The sequence below is a fragment of the Anabrus simplex genome, chromosome 9 (assembly GCF_040414725.1).
Source record: "Anabrus simplex isolate iqAnaSimp1 chromosome 9, ASM4041472v1, whole genome shotgun sequence".
In the NCBI taxonomy this organism is placed as follows: Eukaryota; Metazoa; Arthropoda; class Insecta; order Orthoptera; family Tettigoniidae; genus Anabrus; species Anabrus simplex.
Genome location: NC_090273.1, coordinates 60,921,178 through 60,942,599, shown reverse-complemented (window position 1 = coordinate 60,942,599; position 21,422 = coordinate 60,921,178). Strand labels below are relative to the sequence as shown.

Sequence of the window (21,422 nt, the reverse complement as noted above, 5' to 3'; positions counted from 1 at the left end):
AGCTGTTTCCTGTCCTAATACCAAGCAGATCAATGTTTAATCTCATCACTTCTTTATTAACAATGTCAAGTTTCCCTTTACACATTCCTCGAACATCCCATGTTGCGATATGATGGGTTGTCATACAGCGCAGATCCTTCCTTTCATCAGAGACAGCATCGGCAAGTGGGCCTCCAGAAGGATTTATCCCATTCACATCATTCAAATCGAGATTACTTTTAAGTGACCATTGCTCTTCCCCAGTAGCATATTCGGTACTTACTGGCCTGGGGGTCCTACCATTGGGTACGTACCATACTTGTAACAACTAAGAGACTTTCCATATAATTTTCTTGGTAATAATACAGGAGTGGTTTACCCTTGCCTTCTCCTGTGCAGTCATAATTTCCTTGCCGTTGACACCTGGGTTTTCATCCACCTTAGACATTCGCCTACACTGCTGCTGCCCAGCAATGTTCCTCACATAATCACGGATGCCGGTATTGCCGTGGTGTTCCTCACTTAGTGGAATTAATCACAGGCCACGTATACTCGTGGTGTTGCTCACATAGTGGTATTAATCATAGGCACTGTAGACACATGGTGTAAGATATATCACTGTAACGCCCACAGGTAACAAATCCCATGGTGTTTTTCACACAATGGAACTACTCTCAGGTAACGCAGACCCATGGTTTTCTTTACATAATGGTACCAATCATGGGCGCCAGCCAAACTCGTGGTGTTTCTCACATAGTGTTACTAATCACAGGCAACGTAGACCCATGGAGTTCCTCAGAAAGTGGTACAACTCACAGGTAGCGCAGACCCATTCTGAACATAAGGGAAGCGACACATTCCAGCGCAGCGTTACGGCACATGGATATTAGTCCACGCAGCCGAATGCCTGCCCCTCCCCCTGCCTTGGTGGAATACACTATAGTATTAACCACAGGCAATGCCCAGAGCCGTGGTGTTCCTCACATAAGGGTACTACTCCTAGGTAACGTAGATCCAGGGTGGTACTAATTTAAGAAAAGTCGACCCATGGTGTTCCTCACATAATGGTACTAATTACAAGTAGTCTCATGGTTCTAAAATCATCATTCCTTGGTCGCCACTTTTAGTCACCTCTTACAACAGGCAGGGGATACCGTGGGTGTATTTCTCATCTGCGTCCCTTACCCACCGGGGGTTGTATGTTTGGTCCGCGGGAGCTATTTTATTTCGCTCGAGTCCGCTGGCAAGCCGGTTAGGACTCCCCTATCTGCCACCTGGGATGCACCACGTGGAAGTATCACCTCTCCCCCTGCTACGCCAGCATAGCAGGTTCATGGCCAAACCTAATGGACATAAAGAAATGAAATGTTGGGGAAGCATTTATATTACAGTGTAAGTGCCCACTAAGGAAGTATTTTTGGATATTCTGCCACTAAGGTGGTGACAACGGGGAGGGAGTGGTGCATTTTAAAAATGAGTATATCTCAAAAAATTAACAGTAAAACGTAAATATAAAAATTGATATTTGGAATCTCCTTTAAAAATAAAGAAACACATATTGTTTTGTTTTTGGAAAACTCACAGAGGTAAAAATAAGTGAAAAGGGGGTTGAATCCTTTTTATGAGGATACTTATATCTCAAAACCTGAAGATGTTACAGACATGCAAATATGTATTTGGAGTCCTTTAAAAATAAAGAAACACACATTTTTTTGTTTTTGACTTAGAGGACTGTTTCTCACATGTTTCAGAATTAACTCTGCCAGGAGCCTGGTCATCTCAGCTCCAAAAGGCAATACCACAAAAGTGGTTTAAAAAATAGGATCTGGGGTACATGAAACTCCACTTTTTGGCGAGTTTTTACACTTTAGGAATTTTCAGATGATGTCTTAGTGCATTACCGAGGAACAATTACTTTTATCAAATTACAAAATCCATGCGAGCGAAGCCACGGGTAACAGCTAGTCCCTTATACTTTAATAGCAAGAAAGACCCCTCCCTCACCTCCCTACAAGTACACAAGTATGAATTTTAAGAATAAAATTGTGCACCTTCAAAGTGTAATGGTTAGCATTATTAGCTGCTGTCTTTGAGGGTCCAGGTTCATTTCCCAATACTGTCGGAAATGTAAGATTAGCAGGAGGGGTGGTATGTGGTTGAAATAGTACATGCAGCTCACCTCCATTAGGGTATGTCTGAAAAGAGCTGCACCACCTCAGGACTAGGACACAAAATTACTTTTACTAGAGTAACAATTGTAAGATTTGAAAATCCCACGAGCGTAGTGAGTTGCAAGGTAAATTTATAAATTATTCTTCTTTTTCCACCTCTAAGCAAAGTTATACCAAATGTTTTGGACTATGTAGATTTGCTTTTATTTTTTTACTTCTTGTTTCTCTCTGAGTGCACTTTTCCTTTTATCAACCATGTTCTTACCTGGTACTTTGGAGTTCTCTATTTATTTGTTAACTTACACCACTCTACACTTAGGATAATCAAAGATAGGCAGCTAGGAAGGTGGATAGGAATATACACCATTATAAACATAGCTTCCTTTCTTATTTTTGAATGAATAAAACAAGGTTTATTGATATTCACTTTTGCCTTTTCTCAGGATTGATACTGCATATACATTCATAAAACAAATGCAGTAATGGAAGTTGTTCTCATAAATGTCATAAAAATAAATATACCTCATAATTTTACACACATTATTACAATAGAAATCACTATTCTATTTACATATCACAGTCAGAGATCAGTGTTTTCCAGTTTATTAGCAGTCTTTGAATCTTCACTGCTTGTACGAGGACTAGTTTCCTGAATTGGGTCATCTTCCTCAGAGGATACTGTCACTTCATCTGCAAGGTCAGCTGTATCATCTTCTAGAGTAAAGAACCCATTATCATCTGCTTTAGGGATGTAGTCACAGAGTAGCAAAGACTCCACTCCTAACACATATTCACAGGTCTTGGGCTCATACATGAAGAGAGCTACTTGACCAGGATTTGCTATGTTCTCTGCACACTTCAGTTTGACCTATAGTAAACAAAAAAAAAAGATATCCTTCATGATACAGGCAACAAAATATGCATTTTTGAAAGATTCAGGACTAGAATTTCCAAAATACTAAAAGCCTGAAATATATACAGTAAAACCTCGTTAATTCGAAGTCGTTCAGACTCAAAAATCGGACTTCGAATTACGTGATTTCGAATTAACTGCCAATTCGCAATTCAAAAGTACCAACCCTTGCCACGTTACAAAATATTCTAAGACCTGTTACTGCATACAGTTAACCTTGATTCACAGTTTATAACTTTCAAATGCCATGAAAAAAGAACCTATTTCCAAAATGTATCCAAGAAGGTGCATTTACAGTATTCAAATAATGCACTTGGATATCCCACTGGTAAACATAACCTCACGCAACGAAAGAAAGAAAAAAAGCACGATTCAAAGACGAGGAGAAATCTATGCTGGCTCCCATGTGCAAGTGCTTTATTAATTGGATTACTATACTGTATCCATTTTAGATGCCTTGTATGTATTTACACAGAAAGTACCCGATGCCCTTAAAATCGAACTTTCCTATGACTCTATCCTTGTACGATTTCCTGCCATGGCACTTCTCTCGTACTTCAGAAATGTAAACACTTGCCGCGTCACAAAGTATTCTAAGACCCATTAATACATGCAATCACCTCGATTCACAGTTTATACCTTTCAAATGCCATGGAAAAAACTATTTCCGAAATGTATCCAACAAGGTGCATTTACAATGTTCAAATAATGCACTTGGATAAATCACTTACAAACATAACCTCACGCAACGAAAGAAAAAAAATCGCACAATGCAAAGACAAGGATAAATTATGCTGCTTCTGTGCAAATGCATTATTTTCTGGATTTCTGTACTGTTTGCATTTTTAGATGCTTTGTACTGGCATAGAAAGTGCCCGACGCCCTTAAAACATTGTGGTTTATCGAACTTTCCTATGACGAGGGGATAAAGTATCTTGCTTCCATGTGAATTGCAAAGCACTATGATCCCCATCCCTCACCCTTGTACGATTTCCCGGCTGGCAATTTCTCCTTTAAAACCATAAGACCCTTTGGGCTCGCATGAAAATAAATCAATGCAGTTTCACCGGCAATGACAATATTAAATGAAATAAGTTTCATAATGACAGATCCATATTGAACTGTGATTACAATAGAGTAAATTAATGTATTATTTGGGTCCACCTTTTCAATACAAAATGTAAATAGTTTAAATTACATAAATGATTAGGGACTAGTTTCGACCTAGTAATAGGTCATCGTCAGCCTAAAGCAAAATTAAAACACAAATAATGAAGAAATTAAACAATGTAAAGACACGTACAGTCTCGTAAAAGTACATACCATGTGAGATATTGTGCAGCACTACGTTAAAAATAACTCTCTGAAAGAGATTCATAATAAGTCCAGTGCACATTAAAAAGATGTTATAGATAGGAATCCTTGAGTTGCTGGAATATGCTGGCTCCTTTAAGATGCAGGTATCCTACTGAAGAACCACTTAGCCGAAGTTACGTCGTTTATTTATGAATAAAGTCCAGTGCGTAGTATAGCATAAAAAATCCAGTGCGCACTAAAAAGGTGTTATAGAAAAGAATTCTTGAGTTGCTGGATAAGGAGATTAGAATATGCTGGCTCCTTTAAGATACTGGTATCCAACTGAAGAACCATTGAGCCGAAGTCACGTCGTTTATTTACGATTAAAGACAAGTGCGCCGTATAGCATTAAAAAGTTGATAGGGATGGAAATTTTTCAGTTGTTGGTCAAGGAATTCAACATATGCTGGCTTCTTAAATTTGCTGCTGTATATTCGAAGAACAACTGAGATGAAGTTACGTCATTTTTTAAGATATTCATAGACATCCAGCATCCATGTGTTTTTACGTCTATGAATATCTTAAAAAATGACGTAACTTCATCTCAGTTGTTCTTCGAATCCACAGCAGCAAATTTAAGAAGACAGCATATGTTGAATTCCTTGACCAACAACTGAAAAATTTCCATCCCTATCAACGTTTTAATGCTATACGGCGCACTGGTCTTTAAATAAACGGCGTGACTTCGACTCAATGGTTCTTCAATTGGATACCAGTATCTTAAAGGAGCCAGCATATTCTAATCTCCTTATCCAGCAACTCAAGAATTCTTTTCTATAACATCTTTTTAGTGCGCACTGTACTTTTTAATGCTATACCACGCACTGGATTTTATTCATAAATAAACGACGTAACTTTGACTCAGTGGTTCTTCAATTGGATACCTGCATCTTAAAGGAGCCAGCATATTCCAGTAACTCAAGGATTCCTATCTATAACATCTTTTTAACATGCACTGGACTTATTATGAATCTCTTTCAGAGAGTTGTTTTTAACATAGTGCTGCACAATATCTCAAATGGTATGTACTTTTACGAGACCGTACGCGTCTTTACATTGTTTAATTTCTTCATTATTTGTGTTTTAATTTTGCTTTAGGCTGACGATGACCTAGTACTAGGTCGAAACTAGTCCCTAATTATTTATGTAATTTAAACTATTTACATTTTGTACTGAAAAGGTGGACCCAAATAATACATTAATTTACTCTACTGTAATGACAATATTGTTCGGTGCCTACGAATTTATTATATGAGCCACGTTTTTTCGTCAACTGTCGGCATCGCCAGTGTTCGCGGATTCTGTTTTCCCGCACACTGTCTGTTGTGATATTACGGCGTTCTTTAAAAGGTTGAATACAAAAGAATTCCGATTTCATTCAACTTGATGCAGATGTTGATTCCCATAGGGAACATAAAATATTTGTCCTAAATGAGTAAATTTATAATACCAATATAATGGTCCGTTATTGGACATTATAAATTTTCCAGCTAACTCATTCTTGGTTGCCTGCGTTTCGCCCTCGTGTGCTAAGTTAGGCTCGTCAGTTGGGACTTAGCACACCACCCAAGACGCAAGGCTAGTGCATACCGTGGAGGCCACTGCACAGGCTACTCGAAGCCACCAGCAGTGCCAATGCACTGTGAGAGCTATGTCTCATTTCCAAAAATAGATGCCTGCTTGGCCATCAAATGATGTAGATGTTGATTCCCATAGGGAACATAAAATATTTGTCCTGAATGAGTAAATTTATAATAACAAGCAGGCATCTATTTTTGGAAATGAGACATAGCTCTCACAGTGCATTGGCACTGCTGGTGGCTTCGAGTAGCCTGTGCAGTGGCCTCCACGGTATGCACTAGCCTTGCGTCTTGGGTGGTGTGCTAAGTCCCAACTGACGAGCCTAACTTAGCACACGAGGGCGAAACGCAGGCAACCAAGAATGAGTTAGCTGGAAAATTTATAATGTCCAATAACGGACCATTATATTGGTATTATAAATTTACTCATTCAGGACAAATATTTTATGTTCCCTATGGGAATCAACATCTACATCATTTGATGGCCAAGCAGGCATCTATTTTTGGAAATGAGACATAGCTCTCACAGTGCATTGGCACTGCTGGTGGCTTCGAGTAGCCTGTGCAGTGGCCTCCACGGTATGCACTAGCCTTGCGTCTTGGGTGGTGTGCTAAGTCCCAACTGACGAGCCTAACTTAGCACACGAGGGCGAAACGCAGGCAACCAAGAATGAGTTAGCTGGAAAATTTATAATGTCCAATAACGGACCATTATATTGGTATTATAAATTTACTCATTCAGGACAAATATTTTATGTTCCCTATGGGAATCAACATCTACATCATTTGATGGCCAAGCAGGCATCTATTTTTGGAAATGAGACATAGCTCTCACAGTGCATTGGCACTGCTGGTGGCTTCGAGTAGCCTGTGCAGTGGCCTCCACGGTATGCACTAGCCTTGCGTCTTGGGTGGTGTGCTAAGTCCCAACTGACGAGCCTAACTTAGCACACGAGGGCGAAACGCAGGCAACCAAGAATGAGTTAGCTGGAAAATTTATAATGTCCAATAACGGACCATTATATTGGTATTATAAATTTACTCATTCAGTACAAATATTTTATGTTCCCTATGGGAATCAACATCTACATCATTTGATGGCCAAGCAGGCATCTATTTTTGGAAATGAGACATAGCTCTCACAGTGCATTGGCACTGCTGGTGGCTTCGAGTAGCCTGTGCAGTGGCCTCCACGGTATGCACTAGCCTTGCGTCTTGGGTGGTGTGCTAAGTCCCAACTGACGAGCCTAACTTAGCACACGAGGGCGAAACGCAGGCAACCAAGAATGAGTTAGCTGGAAAATTTATAATGTCCAACAACGGACCATTATATTGGTATTATTCATTCAACTTAGCAATCATGAAGTGCACTGTAGACCCACCGAAGTGAGTGTAAGTGTGGAAAGCTACCCCTTCACGGTCCGGAACGTGCGTTCTATTATGATGTGGAACGGATAAATTTCGAGTTGAAATTACTCCGTTACATACTATTGTTTTAAAATGTAATGGCAGTTTTGAATTAAAAGTCTGAATTTCGGTAATGGGGACGACATTGTACATTGAATTACGAATTATCCGTATTTCGAATTAAACAATTGAAATAACATGCAAAACTGTATCTCATGTTTCCGGGAATGAGAGCTTCTTTGAATCAGGCGGGATTTTGAATTAACCAATTTCGAATTATTAAGGTTCTACTGTAGCAAGTCAATGTGGGCCACATGTGAGGAAGACAGAACTTGCAATTTTGATAAAATGTTAAAGTTTTTTTACACAATTTTAGCAAATATTATGTAAATAACTTTACCCCCCTTTTGTATTGAAGATGGCTCAAATGAGCCGAAACATGTTTCACTATTATTACTCCATCTAATGATGGAGATGTGTATGTATTGAACAGGAGGATATATTCAATTTTTCTTTTGTAAAGTATTGATGTTGTGACGTACTGATGGAGTAAGAACTCAAAAGAATTGCGCCAGATGCTGGTTTGAAAAGTTGTGATAAGTATTTGCACGCACCGTGTTCTCAGTGCTACGTACAGGCTTAGCAGTCTTTTTCACAGAAGTGGAACCTTTCTCCTTTTATTCTTTACAGTACATTGTGGGTGTGGTAGCCAGTGAATTTTACAGTAGTTCAATAGACATAGTTGATGAATCAACCAATTTGGTGTTTTACTTCAGAGGCTGTACGTTAATGGAAACTACATTGAAACCTTGATTATCCGTATTAAAAATCCTGCGTTATCCGTTCCTCGAAGAAACGATTTCCCGCATCAACCATCCAGAAATTTCAGTCCCATCAACGCTAAATCCTCGATCAAGCGTTTTTCAAGATTTCGAGAATGGACGGCAGGAATCAAACTTGCGAGTCTAGCATATTTTCATTTCGTCGGATATCTTGAGCGATCATACTTACGGAACATTCTGTACCAGGCTAACAATGAAGGCCTCTGCCAACTTGCGCTTTGTTAAGAGCTTTCTGTTGACTGTTTCGTTCAGTTGGCTGTGTTACCAGCTGGTGAAAACCAACAATTTACGCAGTAGAGTTTCGGTTTGCTTACACAGTACAGTATTGAAATGGCGCGACCTGTAAAGCATGTGAAAACCCTGCAAGAAAAACTTCAGATTATAGAGGAAGTTGAAAGAAATTCAACAGAAAAAAAAGTTGACATCGCGAAACGTTTAGGCTTACCTGCTTTGACACTGAATACAATAATAAGGAAAAAACAAGAGATACGTGAACAAGTAAAAAAATGTGGACCTCCGCAAAGAATAGGAAAACAGGGAAGGAATCGAGATATTCCAAAATGGAAGCAGTTCTCTTTTCTTGGTATCAGCAAGCTCGGGCATCGCGAATTTCTGTGGATGGTAACATTTTGCGCGTAAAAGCTCGAAGCATCGCTGCAAGAATGGGTGTCAAAAATTTTTCCGCTTCAAATGGATGTATTTCCTGGTTTAAGGAGCGTCACGGGCTGGTGTATAAAAAGCTCGCCGGCGAGAGTGCTGCAGTTGACGGTTTGGCTGTGGAAGATTGGGGGAAAAATCTCCCATAGCTGCTTGAAGGATACAAACCGAAGAACATCGATAATGCGGATGAAACCGGCCTATTTTTCAAATGTTTACCGGATCGCATGCTGGCTCTTAAAGGAGAATCTTGTCATGGAGGCAAAAATGAGGAGGACCGCATAACTGTTTTGTTGTGCTGTAACAGTGACGAGTCAGACAAACGTATCCCTATCGTTATAGGCAAAGCAGCGAAACCGAGATGCTTTAAGAATGTCAAGAAGTTACCAGTGCGATACTATGCGAACAGTAAAGCTTGGATGACACAGACATTTTTTTGTATTTTCTTCATGGACTGGATGCTTCTATGAGTGCTCAAGTGAGAAAAATAGTTTTGTTTGTAAATAACTGTGCCGCCCACCCGCAGGAACTTTCTTTCTTACGAAATGTGAAAGTTATTTTCTATCCCCCGAACTGTACCAGTGTCCTTCAGCCTCTGGATGTGGGGGTGATAAAGTGCTTTAAAGGGTACTACCACAAGCAGCTGGTGCAAAGGGCTGTGTGTATGTTGGACACCGGGAAAGAAGTGAAGACGAAGTTCAGTATTCTACAGGCAATCCACTTCGTTGTGTCAGCATGGTTCCACGTTTCGCCCTCTACCATTCAAATTTGTTTTCATAAATGTAGCTTTGGCGAAAGCAGAGACACGAACGACACCAACACCGGCAGCGAAGAACAACTTATCAGTGAGGACTGGGAGAAGCTCGCGCCGAGAGATATTAACTTTGAGACATACGCTACAGTCGATAGTGAGCTCGCCACTTGTGGTGTAAAGAGCATAGAACAGCTGTGTGATGATGCTACTGCCACAGCCAGTGCAAGCACCGTGCACGAGACTGCGAGCGAGGGGGAGGACGAAGACGAAGATGAAACTGAACCCCTGCCAACGTTTGCAGAAACATTAGCTGCCTTCGACAAAATTCGCGACTATATTACTGCGTATGACACAAACAGCAGCGAAGTACAGAATGTTTTAAATATTGAGGGAACATTGTACCGTGTTAAGGCACGACAAAACAAAAAACAACTGATGATTAAAGACTTTTTCACTACAAAGTGACTACTGTATTCTGTGACTGAAGAAATGACAATTTAAGTGTTTTGTGTGTGTGTGTTGTGTGTACAGTACGTAACCTATATGTGTGCGATGTGACACTTTATTTTTGTGAGTGCGAATCTGTTTCATTACATCTTCTGGGATTTAATGTATTTTGGTATTATTTTTGTATTTGTGCGTTGTCATGAGCTTACTTGATTATGTGACTGGACCAGTTACAACCTATGCTTATTTACGTGTTTTCAGCGATCTTTCTTAACTACCACAGGTAGGTTCATGTGAACTGCACCAGTAATTATGCCTATCATGCAAGCCACATTTCTCGCCTGTTTATCGGTCAAAAAATCATTAATGGAAAGTACCAAGGCCTAAAACATGGGCGAACTCGAAGTTAAATTTCGCGCCGTAATTTCGTAATACAGCATGAAAACATTTACTGATAAACAAGTTACATTGTTCTTTTTTAGGTTATTAAAACAAAGTCTTCTAATTTACATGAACTGTTGTCAGATAACGATTACTGTAAATAACTGTATCTCTTCCAGTTAGATCTATTCAAGGTAAAAAAACAGAGGTAGCTACCGTAGACGTTTTTAAGTCGTCAATTAAGTGACTGGATTATAATGTTTTCCCGATCAGCATAATTACTCCGATACACTCTCCTTGCAGCAATAGTGAAACTGGAGTCTCAGATGTGGTTTTAAATTTCTTAGATATCAATATAATTCTGATAACTTATTTAGTAGAATATTTTTCGATGAGCTTGGCTGATGAAAGATGCTGGCCTGAAAGATGTTTTCACGGGAAATTGACGAAGTTTCTCAGTAAAACTGAATTTAAAATATAAAGTTTTTTAACTAATGTATTTAATGCAGGCATTTTTGTACAAATAAAATGATATATATTTCATTACTGTGAAGTACAGTCAAACTGTTGACGGTTTTAATTTGTTCCCGGATTTTCCGTTTTCCCATATCGTACTTTTTTTTTTTTTTTTTCGAGGTCCCTCCAAAAACGGAGAATCGAGGTTTCACTGTATATGGTGTGTCTGCATGAAATTGTATTTCCAATAGATTATAATATTGGTCTCAGTAATATAACAACATATTTATTTATATATTGGTGACAAAAGGTCCCATAAGCCTATGGCCCGTGATAGGGACAAAAAAGTACATACTTTTGTTAAGGCGAGACAATAATTACATTACAAATAGTATAGCTTTGTCAGCAAAGTGACAGGTACATTTTTGGATAGTTTTTTAACGTGTTAGCTTCATCGTTTTTCAGAAGTATATTCAGATAATGCATAGCTATTAGATATTAAATATGGACAATATATGATGGTATTAATTAAAATAAGTTATATAGAGGTTATATTATTACTAGCAGTGGACATAAAAGAAGCAAAAACCCAGATATCAGAACTTCAAAACATTGCAAATAAAATTGGCCTCAAAATATCATTTGAAAAAACAGAAATTATGCCCCAAAAACCAACACAGCTAAAAGAAGTCACCATAAATGGTAATAAAATCAAAATAGTAACTCAGTTTAAATATCTTGGAGAAGTAATAACACATAACTTAAATGAAAAAATCTCAATCCAAGTAAGAACAAATAGATTAGCTAAAGCACAAAAATTAACATGGGATATCTACAAAAAGAAATGTCTATCAATAAATACAAAAATAAAACACTACAACACAGTTATAAAACCGGAAGCTACATATGCAGCAGAAACACTCTTTTACCTGAATAAACAATCAAAGACTGACAGACTTCAGAAAATTGAAAGGAGGATTGGAAGAACCTGTATCAACAAAAAATATCAGAAAGATGGACAGTGGCGGTTAATACCTAACAAAGTCGTGTACAAAGAGCTAGAACCCATTACAGATACTATGCGTAAGAGGAGACTGGGATTCTTTGGACATATCATGAGGATGCAGGACTCGAGACTTCTGAAACAACTAGTACAACACAATCTCGTCTCAAAAAATACCACAACAGGATGTAAATGGATCAGAGAAGTAAGAGAGGATCTGAAGGAAATAGGCCTTACAACAGAAGACACCAAAAATAAGATAAAATTGAATACAAAACTCAAGAATACAAACCTCCGCTTTACCCTTACACAAAACAAACCAACAACACGCACATTTTCAACTGAGGAAAGGGCACGAAGATCGGAGCGTCTGAAGAAGTACTGGGAGGACCGCAAAGCCCGAACAATCCCTTCAAAGAGACCTGAACGACGGACTGACTAAAGTGATCCTATGTGGTCATAAAAGAAGAAGAAGAAGAAGAGGTTATATTAAGATATCTGTATAGGATCAGAGGTGCCAACTTTTGAAGTGGGTTATCCGATCTATTCTAAAGTATATCATATTACACAATAACTAGAGTTTGTAATTTTTAGCATTTGCGATAAATGCGAAATACGTCAAAACTTTGTCAGTGTATGTGCCTTCATCGTATATGACCTGTACGAGTGGTTTTTAGCAATTTTGAATTAGCGATAAAATGTGAAATTGGTTCAAAATGCGAAATTATGCAATTTATGCGAAATAGATGCGAAACTCTCAGTTTTATACGAAATAAACATATATCTTTTTAAAAACCATGCATTTTTCTTAAAAATAAGATATATGTTGTTATTTATTTCAGGAGAAAGAATTATTACGGTGCCCATTGCAATCGTAAGGCGGTAACATACTTTGACGGACACTTCCGTCCTGGTGCACGGAACATTTATAAGTTCATTATCGCGGTTAGCTGGTCAGAGAGATTTATTCTGTTTGTTTTGCAGCCTACCCGATTGATGTCAGATGATACCTGAAGCTATTTTCTCTGTGTACATAGTAACTCTGAGCTGAAGTACGGAAAATAAAAGGCACCTCAATTTGCCGCTCATTGTAAACAATCATGGCGGCATGGATGAGGTTATTCGTAACTGGCTTGAAAATAGTGATGTTGAAAGTAGAAATGATTCTCTGGAGAGTGAAAATACCTCTTCTTCAACTGACATGCCTTTGCTGACGGGACCTAGTGATTACAATGTACTATGTCTTCTGGTATGGGCTAGAGCAATTTTGTTACTTTCATTGATCTGTCTCAGCTTTATCCTTGGCTTTGACAAAATGAAAGTGACTGAGGTATGAGTGATGCTAGTAATGCCATTCCTTCTGCAGCCAGTCCCTGTTATGAATGATGTGAAAATATTGCTCATAGGGTCGGTTGATGCATGCATTTCAGTGGGCTTGGCAGACTGATGTGTAATAGCAACTTCTGGCTTGGTGAGGAAAGCAACGGGATACTACCTCACTCCTCATTTCCCTAGTACGCCTCTTCAGTGATGCCTAGGCCATCTATGACAGCTGATGGCGGATCTGTTGAGGATCCAACCAGCTTTTTGGCTGAGGACTAAACACACATACTTCAACTGACAGTGATGAAAGTGATTCTGAGTTCAGTTCCGAGATGATAGTGCAAATTGAAACTACATGACAAAACCAGAATGCAACAAGAGCGGGTGAAAATTCTAGTAAAATGATACCTGGAATTATGATCTTGTTGACAATAAGCCTGTTTTTGTAACATGCAAACCAGTTTCTGAAATTCACTCTATAGTGAGGAGGGGGTTGGGAAATAATCCGAATGAAATGGACATAGGGAATGAATTTCTAACCCCAAGCTCTGGGATCACGTTACTAATGAAACCAATGCCTATGCCTCTATATTAATTCTTGCTAATTTATCTGCTTACCTTGAAACCAGTAATACTTACGAACAAAAAAATTGGTTTCCTGTTACTATAGACGAGCTAAACGCTCACTTTGCTCTGTGTATTCTTATGTATGTGATCAGTCAAATGTATGTTAAAGTGACGAAAAAATACATAAATGGTATGCAAGAGAATATTTCCTTTCACAAGTAATGGTGGGCCAAAGGGTTAAATCATTCAATGTGTGGAATATCTTTCACTGGCCAAAGAGCACTGCAAAGAACAATCAATCAAACAGCAAATACACTTTCAAGCACACACACGTTCATTCTCTTTGAGTTGACCCTTGATCATAGTCGGTTATTCTTGACATTGGTGTTGAGCAGTAGTTCTGTTTTAAAGTATAGTAGCAATTTATTTTATTGTCTGGTAGCCATGGGTAGAAGCGAAGTGACGATCAAACAGCATGCCGAGAGTCACAAATCGGGACTTTTTATGTAAGCGATACAGATTGGCCTATGTTGATGTGCCGACTTTGCAATCGAAGACTTGAAGAAAACAATGTTTTGCAGTCCTTCCTTTGCCTCGGCAGCACTAGTGTGCATTTGGGCCTCCACGAACAGTGTAGATGTAGATTTTTTTTTTAGCAAGTACAAGACAATTGTAACTGATAGGCGGTCTCGAATGAAGGAGGACACCGTTTAAACAATTGGCATGTTGTACTTAAATCATCATTGAACTTCCTGCTCCTTGTAGGTGTGTTGTACTGTGATAAATATGTTCTGAATAGTATTTTTCACTTTGAAATTGTGTTTGTAAATTTATAAATAGGCATATTCGTATGTGTGCATTAATACTTCTTGCAGTCTTAAGTTGATGTTTGTCTTATTTTCTATAGTGGATTCAAAGGTTGTGGGCTTGGATCCCACTGGTGTCCGGTTGGCCATTTTTGTTCTGTACTTAACATCTCTTCAACATGTAGCCTACTAAATGTACGTAACACGACCTAATAGGTTGAAAGTCGGTTTCGATTAGCAAATTATGCCTATTTTTAACCAATTTGCTACAAAACGCTAAATTTGAGAAATTTAGATGCTACAAAATGCTAAATTTGAAAATCAAAACGCTAAATCTCTGATTTTTAAATGCTATAAACCATGAACTCTAACAATAACATTTGCTCACTACCAGTTAGTTCTGTGATAAAACCTTTTTTGTAGCTTGTTGCACACCCAGGAACTGCTCTTCAGTGTAGGTTTCCTTCCAGCACCCTTCCTCCAGCGATGTTATTGTTAGTATTAGGAAATCACTCGACAACTCCTATACTGTTGGCATATTAAAAAACATGTAATTGTACAGTCTATGGAAACTAAATAAATGAATGAATGATGACGTTTTCGTCTTCTGAACCATACGCGATTCCAGTGTAGATGATCTTAATGGAGGCCTGAATTAGGTCTGATTTTTCCTATCAACAATGGAAACTCTTTCTGTGCGAGAGTTATGTTAGGTACACTTAATACTGCAAATTCAATATTTTATGGAAGAGAAGAGCAGTGTAGAGCTCCTTCATTCACAATGAATTTCTAATGCTCAAGAGTGGCAAAAGGAAGTGACGATCGAATAAGTAACTTTGCCAACCCACAAGCATTAAAAGGACAAGGTCATTAACGACTGAACATTTTTGCTTCTTTCGTTTTCCTCCGTACAAAATTAATTTTTCGTGATAATGTCGCTTCTCCATAATAATTTCCAATTTCACCGTAATCGTGAGGTAAAATCCATAATATATACGGACAATCCGTAATAGTTGGCACCTCTGATAATATTCCGTCAGTTTTTCCTTAAAACATTTAACCGACTTACAGTTCTTTATAACAGGAGACAATACATTATATTCCCTAAACATTGATGATTCTATGCCTTTCACTCCATATTTTACCGAATTGGAGTGAGAGGGATATATCCTTAAACCTTTCCCGGCGTCAACCGCTTATAAGCGTCAAGGTAATTATTCGCAAGTTGCGTCAACCGCTTATAAGCATCAGAAATTTACAGATACTTCTGACATCTATTGCATTATTTTGCAATGAAGTACTACATTTTATTTCCATGGATTATCGTATTCCATGTAGAATTCATATGGCCGTGCATACGTTTCCTATGTGGTCAGCAGTTGAAACAATATGACTTCCGCGCTATAACCCCTGAGTGTAAACAAAGTAATTTAGCAGTGATATTGAGCAAATGCTCTTGTTTTGCAATGAAAGTGACAATTATTCTTCTGAATCAAGTGATCAAGTCCACGATGACAGACACGAATGTGAAGATACTGAAGACTTTCAGACTGACTGGGATACGTTTGGAGGGCCCGCAACAGATTCGATTTTACCGGAAATAGTGGGATTCATGCTAACTTTGGGGATAATCTGGAACCTTTGACAATATTTCAACATTTTGTTAGTAATGAAAAATTATCTGAAGTAAAAAAAATATATATATACGCAACACGTGGAAAATTAATGCTCAGTTAATGCCATGGCATATATTCTGCATATCCAGCCTGCTGACGATCACCAATAGTACTTTCAAGTGTGTACGTGCAGGCTCCCTTGCTTTGCAAGCAACTCTCATGACTGCACCAAAGATGTAAGTACACTACAGCGTGCTTACTCACTAGTGGTAACGATTATTCAGACAAGTAATACATATCAATTTTGTGATAATTACCGTATTTACTGTACTTGCATATTAGAGCATATTGTGGCCAAAAGGAAAACCTATCTCTGAAGCCAAACTAAGACTTTGGTTCGCTGATGCACCTAATACCTCCAGATGCCAAACAATTTTACCAGAATCTTCAAGCAGATTCTGACATCGTGGATGACGTAGATGGATTTAATGGAGATCTTGATTTCGAGATTGAATGAACTGAGAGCAACAATCTTATTACCTGTCCAGTGATGTGTGTGTATTTATGGGAGAAAATACCTTTAATCACATTTTCTGTCTCAAGCAGAACAAAACTTACCCATAGGTTTAAAAATATCACGTTAATACTGTACTCTCAGAATATAATAGTCCTATCGTGAAGGAAAATCCATTCAAAAATTGTATAGACTACAATGGCTCATGTCTTACCATTTGTATTTGACTCAGATAAGTTGAAATTCCTCAAATCAGTAAGTCGTTATAGCAACGACTTTAGAGAATACCTTCCCTTCTAGAATTTCTCCATCTAAAACTTGAATAATGTACCGGAGTTGTGGCGCGGCTCGTGGTGGATCAAGCACTTAGTGGGCCTTTTCAGACAGTAGGAGATTCAGTTTTTAATCATGGCTGCCGCCAAGTGATATTTTTTGAAGTTTTACTCGGTAGATACTCAACAGTTAGGGGTTATTGGTGTAGCATCGTGATATATTATTCGCACTTGAGGAAAACCTTAAATTGCATCAGTAGACTAAGTGCCATTTCTTCAAGAAAATCTATGTAGTGCAAGTATAAAAATGTTGAAATTTGGTGAGAAGGTACAATCTATTATCCTACAACACCAGTAATACCATATTTAGCAAAATTATGTTCGCTCGAATTTACACATAGAACCACATTTAAACGCGATTATCTCGCAACCAACCTTTGGCGCTTGGTCTAGTGATGCATAACGACATCCAATTGTACATGTAAACATTCTACACTATTCTTTAACAAACTTATGAATGTATTTGAGTTATACTGGCTATTTTCGATGGAAGGCAGTATATCTAAACGTAAAAAGACAACAAATGGAGAACATGACTTTTAGGCCGAGGCCTACATGTAAAAGTAAATATAGTCAGTTTTAATTACTCTAATATACATCATTCGTTACATCTTATTAATTCCTTTGATGAGGCCAACATCAAGAAGAGCCATACGGTTGTAAAAACTTGCTATGAAGATTCGCTTCACTTCATACTCTATCCCATAGAGAAAAGGGATAAGGGTATCGTATTATCATATTACCGGTATGCAATACTGATACAAAATAACTTGTCCCTATGAGTTGAGCAGTAGGCCTACCACACAGTAAACCTGATCACTGCTTTCATTTGAATCATCGCCTTGTCCCTGCTACTGGCGTGTTGTCATCTTCACTGCCACCTTGTCAGCCAGGCACTGCAATCGAGAACATTCGAGGTCCCGTCTTTTTTAACCTTTTAAAAATAGTTTTGTTCCTGACTATAGAGTCCAAACACTGTGAATCTATTCTCAAATGGTTTCTGGAGATGGTCTCTGATATTCCCAGTTGATGTATGTATAGCAGAAGCCACTCCTTTTGAACAAAGCCGCGTAGAAAGCATGCCAAACCACCAGCTGATAACTAGCGTATGTTAAGAGTTGTACTTCCGAATGTAATATATAGTGACTGGAAGCATTCTTTTGATAACTGCGGCTGTTGAAAGCCAGACCCCTATTTTTAAGTATATCTCATGCTTGTTCTCTACATTTATCACATCAGGATTTACCTAAAGAGCTGTAAATGAGATAAGAGAGACCGCATTGTTTAGGTTAGGTATGCCATCGCCTGAATAGTGCCAAAAGTTTTCACGACGGAAAGAATAAAAATAAATAAGAGGAAAGTTTGCCGCATTTATGGATATCTACAGGTGTGGCGGTAATGCGTTTTATCATCATGTTTAATTTCGTGCATTTGTTGTCTCCACTTTCTTATTAACGCATACCCTACTATGTTTTATTTGGTGCCTCCGAAAATCGTTAGAAGGAAGCGGAAACATAAAATAATTACTATTATTATTATTATTTATTATTCGCTAATCGGCCAACTAGGGACCACGATAAGTTTCATTATACATTCTGGGGTTTACTTACTTTTCGAATGATCAAGTAGGTTTTCATTAGCTCGCTGTGTTGAGCACGGTGTTCATCCGACCACTTTGCACCTGTTGTCTACTTCACATCCCGGAAAGTCCCAAAAGTCACAAGGCTTTTTCTGAAAATTTCTTGTTTGTGCGCGTCATTACTATTATTTGTTAGGTACGTTGGTGAGTAAAATAATAGTTATGATTGGGAATTTTTTAATCATGTTTTAAACCTTCTTGTCTCCAAAAAATACCTATATTGGCCCGAGTTACGAGATATTAAAAACAATCACTTTGATAATGATCTCGCCTGCTAAACAGCAACAACCGTGAATATTTCCCAACTAAAGTAAACTAGTTTCCTAATCCCGAAGTGGTGCAGCTCTTTTTAGACACGACCCCAGTGGAGGGGAGTTATGTGTACCATTTTTACAGCATATCAACCTTTCTGCCATTCGTAAATCTCTGGCAGTACAGTACCGGGAATCGAACCCAGACTCCCCAAGAACGGCAGCTAATTGTGCTAACCATTGCACTGGCAGACATTCTTAACTACAAAACACAGATTGATGCATGCCTGCAATGCACGGGTCGGACTCGAAACTATTCACCTATTTGTGAGACGTCATCAGAGCTGCAGTAGGCCTACGCTACGGAGGCAGACATTTCTTAACTACGAAACACAGATGTACTGCATGACTTCAACGCACGTTTTCATTGCGTGGGTAGTACGGACGAAACTATTCACAAATTTGTGCGCTGTCTTCAGAGCTGCAATAAGACTTGTACCCACTTCAAAACGGAATTGTTGTTCTTCTCCGACGAATTACGTTGAGGGGTCTTGTATGCGAGATTTTTTTTCATTTTCTTTGTCTCAAAAACCCAGGGGAGAGGGGGGGGGGTCCTACTACGCGAGGGGGTCTAATACACGAGTAAATACGGTAAGACACAATCATACCATCAATGTGCACCAGAAAAGTGGACAAAACAAGAGAAATATCAAAATTCTAAATCTATCCTTTGTATAACCTATTTAGAAAACTTTCTTCAGCTTATCCCAAATATTTCTGAAGTCACTGAAGTCTCTGTACCTTGTTTTGGTTTTGCCTGTTGATTTAATCGCTGAGTGCCTTTCCTGACACCATGTGATTTTTCAGATGAAAATTCCAACTGGGATTGATTTAGATTTGAACTTCAGCCATATGGATGGAGAGCCAGTAGTTATGCCATGGAGCTAATCATGTCCTGCTCTACAGCCTGTTTAGATTATATGACTAAATCTTCATTTTCTCCAGAGAAAGTGCTATAATGGCCAGTTTCTGGAATGACAGTTATCTGTAGATGCATAGTTATCAGTGACTTAACATGGTGATACGTTTAAAATGAGTTTCCGAAACAGCAGTTATCAGCTTCTTTTCAGTTATCTGCGCAATGACTGGTAACTGTAGCTAGTGCTGTAGTTACTCTTTTTTTTTTTTTTTTTTTGGGAAGAACTGATTCCAACAAATACCGATATGAGGCACCACTCCAGACTGTTTTGTACAATGCCTTATATTAGTTTTGTAAACATTAGTAAGTGGTAATGAACTTGGTATAATATATTTACAGTCATTCATTGTAGTTTTAATGTGCTTGGGTGTGCTAGAGTCGATAACATTTTGGTCAGCACGTTTACTTCCACGTTATCACTGGCTTTGGTCACTGATTCCACTTGTATGGTGTCATCTGTCCCAGCTGTTTCAGTTACAATCTCCTCGGAACATGATGCCTCTACTGTAGATATATCTTCCAATACAGGAAATGAATCGTCAAATAAAACAGAACTCGAATCAAACAGATTTACATCACGCTCAAATTGATCTTTCAGTGCAGCTATAATATTAAGATCTCTTTCGTCAGACTTTGAATCATGAGTCCCACCAACAGTTAGTGAACACCCAAATCTGAAATTATCGAGTATTTACCATTAATATTTACAAAAATAATAAATACCTTAGGTACCGGTATGCATTTAATATAAGCCTGCTGAATAATAAATACAGATTTTTCATTGCTTTTTTAAATGTTATTATATCCTTTAACCGGTGATGTGAGGTCTCAGACTCCCAATAAACATGAAACATCTGGACTTCTTTAATAAAAAATCTTGCAGAGAGCTGTAGTTTATGTTACCTTCTTATCTGTGTCAACATGCTTCACACCCTGGGTCAGAGTTAGCTCGATATGTACGATTGAGATTCTCAAGTGGACTTCATGTCAGCATTACAAGAGTATTTTTGTCAATGCATGTTGCGTCGTCAGTGTAAGTAATATATCTCGAATGACTAGTTCGTTGCAGTTATTAAGAACTACAAATCCACTGTTCGAGGAGTACATTAGGGAACTACTAATGAAAAATGTAGTGATATAGCTGTTTTCTTTTGGCTACTGGAGATTGCAGTTTGTAATGCTTTTGCGTTGTTCAAGTTGTGCTATGAAAGCACGGGAAAAAAATGGAATTCTTGAAGAGTTTGGCATCTGACCAGGTGAAATTACATGTCAAAGAAGAATGATAAACGAGCAAGTTTACAGAGAGATATGAGCAGGAATAAGCAACATTTTGCACACCAAGACTCTGCGCCGACATACAGAAGAAAAACTGAAGAAACAGCAATCTTGCCATACGTGTCCAGCATCCTTGCAGATAAAAACAGCATATGAGTGTTTTAAGTGAGAGTT

At 38.4% G+C, this 21,422-nt stretch overlaps 1 protein-coding gene across 2 annotated transcripts in view; it reads right to left on the bottom strand.

Annotated features, from left to right (window-relative positions):
* Positions 1-2,625: 2,625 nt before the first annotated feature.
* LOC136881089 (endoplasmic reticulum lectin 1) overlaps positions 2,626-21,422 on the bottom strand; it is a 116,981-nt gene continuing 98,184 nt past the window's right edge. For both annotated transcript variants that reach the window (XM_068229216.1, XM_068229217.1), the window contains one exon: positions 2,626-3,018. In XM_068229216.1, coding sequence (XP_068085317.1) covers positions 2,731-3,018 — 288 coding nt within the window. In that variant the 3' untranslated portion in view covers positions 2,626-2,730. The remainder of the gene's footprint in view (positions 3,019-21,422) is intronic.